The 3,493-nt window shown below is 41.2% G+C and overlaps 1 protein-coding gene across 1 annotated transcript; it reads left to right on the top strand.

Moving 5' to 3' along the window:
- Positions 1–966: 966 nt before the first annotated feature.
- Positions 967–2,559, top strand: LOC108368786 (uncharacterized). The gene is made up of 2 exons (XM_017623705.1): positions 967–2,309; positions 2,522–2,559. The coding sequence occupies exons 1-2, from the start codon at positions 987–989 to the stop codon at positions 2,540–2,542; spliced, it is 1,344 nt and encodes a 447-aa protein (XP_017479194.1). The 5' UTR covers positions 967–986; the 3' UTR covers positions 2,543–2,559.
- The last annotated feature ends 934 nt before the right edge of the window (positions 2,560–3,493 follow it).

Genomic DNA, 3,493 nt, shown 5'->3' on the forward strand with positions numbered 1-3,493 from the left:
TTGTTATTTCTGTTTGTTTGTGAAAAGTGGTAAAACGTGAACACAAATTTATAAACGCGTTTTACTTAATTAATTGGTGAATTATATATAATAAAAGCATAAAATACGCATGTGAGCATTGAAAATTTAATATGTAACACAAAATATAAGTGATAAGTGGCATATTTTAAAAAAATTAGGGGGTGATAGTGGACATTATTTAACAACAAATTGCTAAAATACTATTAGGAATTATATTGTGAGAGTGAACAATTCATGTTGAGGAGGCCTCCCCCAACATCCTCACCAAGTTTCATGACGAAATTCCTTATACTTTCGCTGAAATTTCGATTGGTTCCGTTTTGGAAAGCCCACCCGATTTTTCCGATTCACAAACACAAATACTTCACCGGCACCGCACAACCGCACTTGTAGTAAACACAAATATATATAACCTTGTTTGTGAATGACAGGCGGCCATTCACGGAAGTAGGTTCTACTATCGATAACATGAGAAATAAGTTCGATACTTTACAGAGTTACCTTGAGAGTATTTACACTCGGGCTGCACTTGCAAGTTTCTGTACCCAGTCTGCGTAAAATTTTGCGCAAATTAGCTTGCATTGCATTAGTTGGCATTGATGTGATTGCAGTAAATGAAATTATGTGTGCTTTTTTTCATATAGAGGGGGTGGGTAGTAATAAATAACACATAATTATTTATTACTATCTATTTTTCAATTGCATAAGTTTTTCATTGATGCAATTTAATGCGAGCATAGAGACTGACGAAAAAAAAATGATAATTGCTACATAATAATTTGTTTCCACCACACTTTTCGTGCAATCTTCAGGTCAGGTAATAAACCCACATACCTCTTGCAACCCTGTTGTACCAACCCATCAACCATAAAGGCATGTATGCACGGTCAAACCACCTGTCAATCATTAAGGGGTCATAACACTGCACTTTTAGTCAGTTAGCGAAATTACGGAAAAAACCTTATATGCTCCATCTCGTTTCAATATTGCGCGCCATTCCAAAATCGATCATTTTTGTCGGTGCGCTACATACAAGATTATTTCAGAAGATGACTCGCTTCACTAATGTACGCAAACAAGCTGAGGCAAATAATTACCCGCTGACGTGCAGATTATGCAGCAACAAGCATCCCTTAAGAGTATGCCCAATATTTCGTGCCAAAAGACCAGAAGAACGCCTGCGTGACGTTCTGATCCATCGCTATTGCACGAATTGTTTATCGGGGATACATCGTGCAGCACACTGCACTAACCCAGGGAGATGTCGACGCTGTAACGAAGAACACCACACCATGCTCCATATTGAGAACGTGAGCGATGGATCAAGACGTCAGCGACGATCAAGGAGGCCAATAATCAACAATGACAGTGATGATGCGCTTTCACTAGATGCGTCTGAGGTCGGAGCGGAATCGAATGCTTTCCGCCCAGACCTGGAGGAGGAAGAAATGCCAGTCGCTGGAGCGGAAACTAATGCTTTCCGCCCAGATCTAGAGGAGGGGGATATGCCAGAAACTGGAGCGGAAACTAGCGCTTTCCGCCCAAAAGAATCAACCGGAATGGAGTCAAACGCACTCCATCTGGACTCGGCTAGTGAAGTGGAGCTGGAACCCCAGCGCTACGGGCAGCTCTTGAGATATGAGCAAAGAGAGCTAAGCGGAATGGAAATGAGAACTTTCCAACCGCGAAACGAATGGCATAGTCTTCAAACTCGACGACTGAACAAACGACCGCGTCATCGGCGACAGCATGGAAGAGTGGAATCACAAGCGTTCCACCTTCCGCCTAGAACCGGTTTCCGGTCAGGTATGGTCCAGGACCTCCGAGCCTCGGTACATCCGATTCAAGCCCTCACATCGATCGCGCCGACAGCTGTGATCAAGATAGAAGCAGCGGGCCTCCTACATTTGGTTCTAGCCGTAATTGATGCGTGCGCTTCAAGGTCCATAATCGCCGAAGATTTGGCGAGGGAACTAAATCTTGGGATAACTGCAATAAATTCCCAAAGGGGCTACTTCATTAAGTTGAGAGGAAAGCATGGACAGTCAGCCACCGTTATGACGCACGCAATTTCCATCAAAAATTATCGGAAGCGGACACCAAATACTAGTTTGGACGCTACCGTAGCCGCCGCTTATTCGAACCTGAAGCTCGCGGACCCGCGCTTCCACATCACAGCTCCAGTCCGCTTAGTATTAGGCGCCGAAGTCTTCCCCAAAATCCTACTCGGCGCAATTCCTGCGGGTACTCTCGGCCCGCTATTAGCACAGAACACCATCTTTGGATGGGTCCTGTCCGGCGCTTGTTGAACTTTTTTTTTTCTTCGCATACTTTTACCAAAAATGAATTAAATACACACTGAATTGTTTTACTTATTTTATTGAATAAATGTGCAGTTGAATTTTTGAAACCCACGTCTTTAAATAATACTTTCTTCTACCTTACAGAGTTTAGGTACATGNTCGGCCCGCTATTAGCACAGAACACCATCTTTGGATGGGTCCTGTCGTGCGCTTGTTGAACTTTTTTTTCTTCGCATACTTTTACCAAAAATGAATTAAATACACACTGAATTGTTTTACTTATTTTATTGAATAAATGTGCAGTTGAATTTTTGAAACCCACGTCTTTAAATAATACTTTCTTCTACCTTACAGAGTTTAGGTACATGGACAACGGCAACGAAGAACATTTACATTATTAGATAATTTTTTAAAATTAAGGAGTTAATTGGAAGATAGTGGCCGGAACACGTGGAATTCAGATTTTTCGCTTCGCAAACGGGGCCGGCATGTTTAGGCCAACGGCCTAAATTTGTCGCAGCATTTTCGACCCACCCTAATGCTTAACATAACTTCATTATTATGTCAACTGTCGAACTGTTTACCACTATGTTACTTATGCTAAAATGTCCCTTCGGTAAATATACAGTTCGACAGGCAACAGTAAGAAGAAATTTCAACCGGTCACTTACTTGTTTTCCGAGAGTGAATCCAAGAGGACGCGTTCCAGCCATTGTGTTCCTGAGTCAAATCAAAGGTAACCTGTAAAACCAAATATATACAACCTAGATGAATATTAGAAGGTTTAATACATTTAGTTATAATTACTAACCCATGGTAATAGTTCCCAATCTTTTGTAACAGTTCCCAAATATTGTCAAAATTCGGGAACTGAATATTTTTAGTTGTCGAAACTAGTCCTTTTTCTCAGTGTAAGCCGCAATAAAACATATTTGATCTGAACCTAAAATATTTAAATTCCCTAAAAAAGTATGATTTTTATGAACTAAAAACAGCTTTAAAGAACGTCCTACAAAAGCCCTTCTGAAAGCTCTTCTTTGAGTAGCGAAAGCAGAAGCTCTTGAATTGCCATTCCGTACAAAAAAGGAATGCCTTTTGGGGAGATTTTAACTCCTGAAATTATCTACTGCGTAGTATGTGTGACCCCTCCGCCGTGTACCGGTTCAGGA

The sequence above is a fragment of the Rhagoletis zephyria genome, unplaced genomic scaffold (genome assembly GCF_001687245.7).
Source record: "Rhagoletis zephyria isolate East Lansing unplaced genomic scaffold, Rhagoletis_zephyria_1.1 Rzeph_scaffold_03314, whole genome shotgun sequence".
Classification (NCBI taxonomy): Eukaryota; Metazoa; Arthropoda; class Insecta; order Diptera; family Tephritidae; genus Rhagoletis; species Rhagoletis zephyria.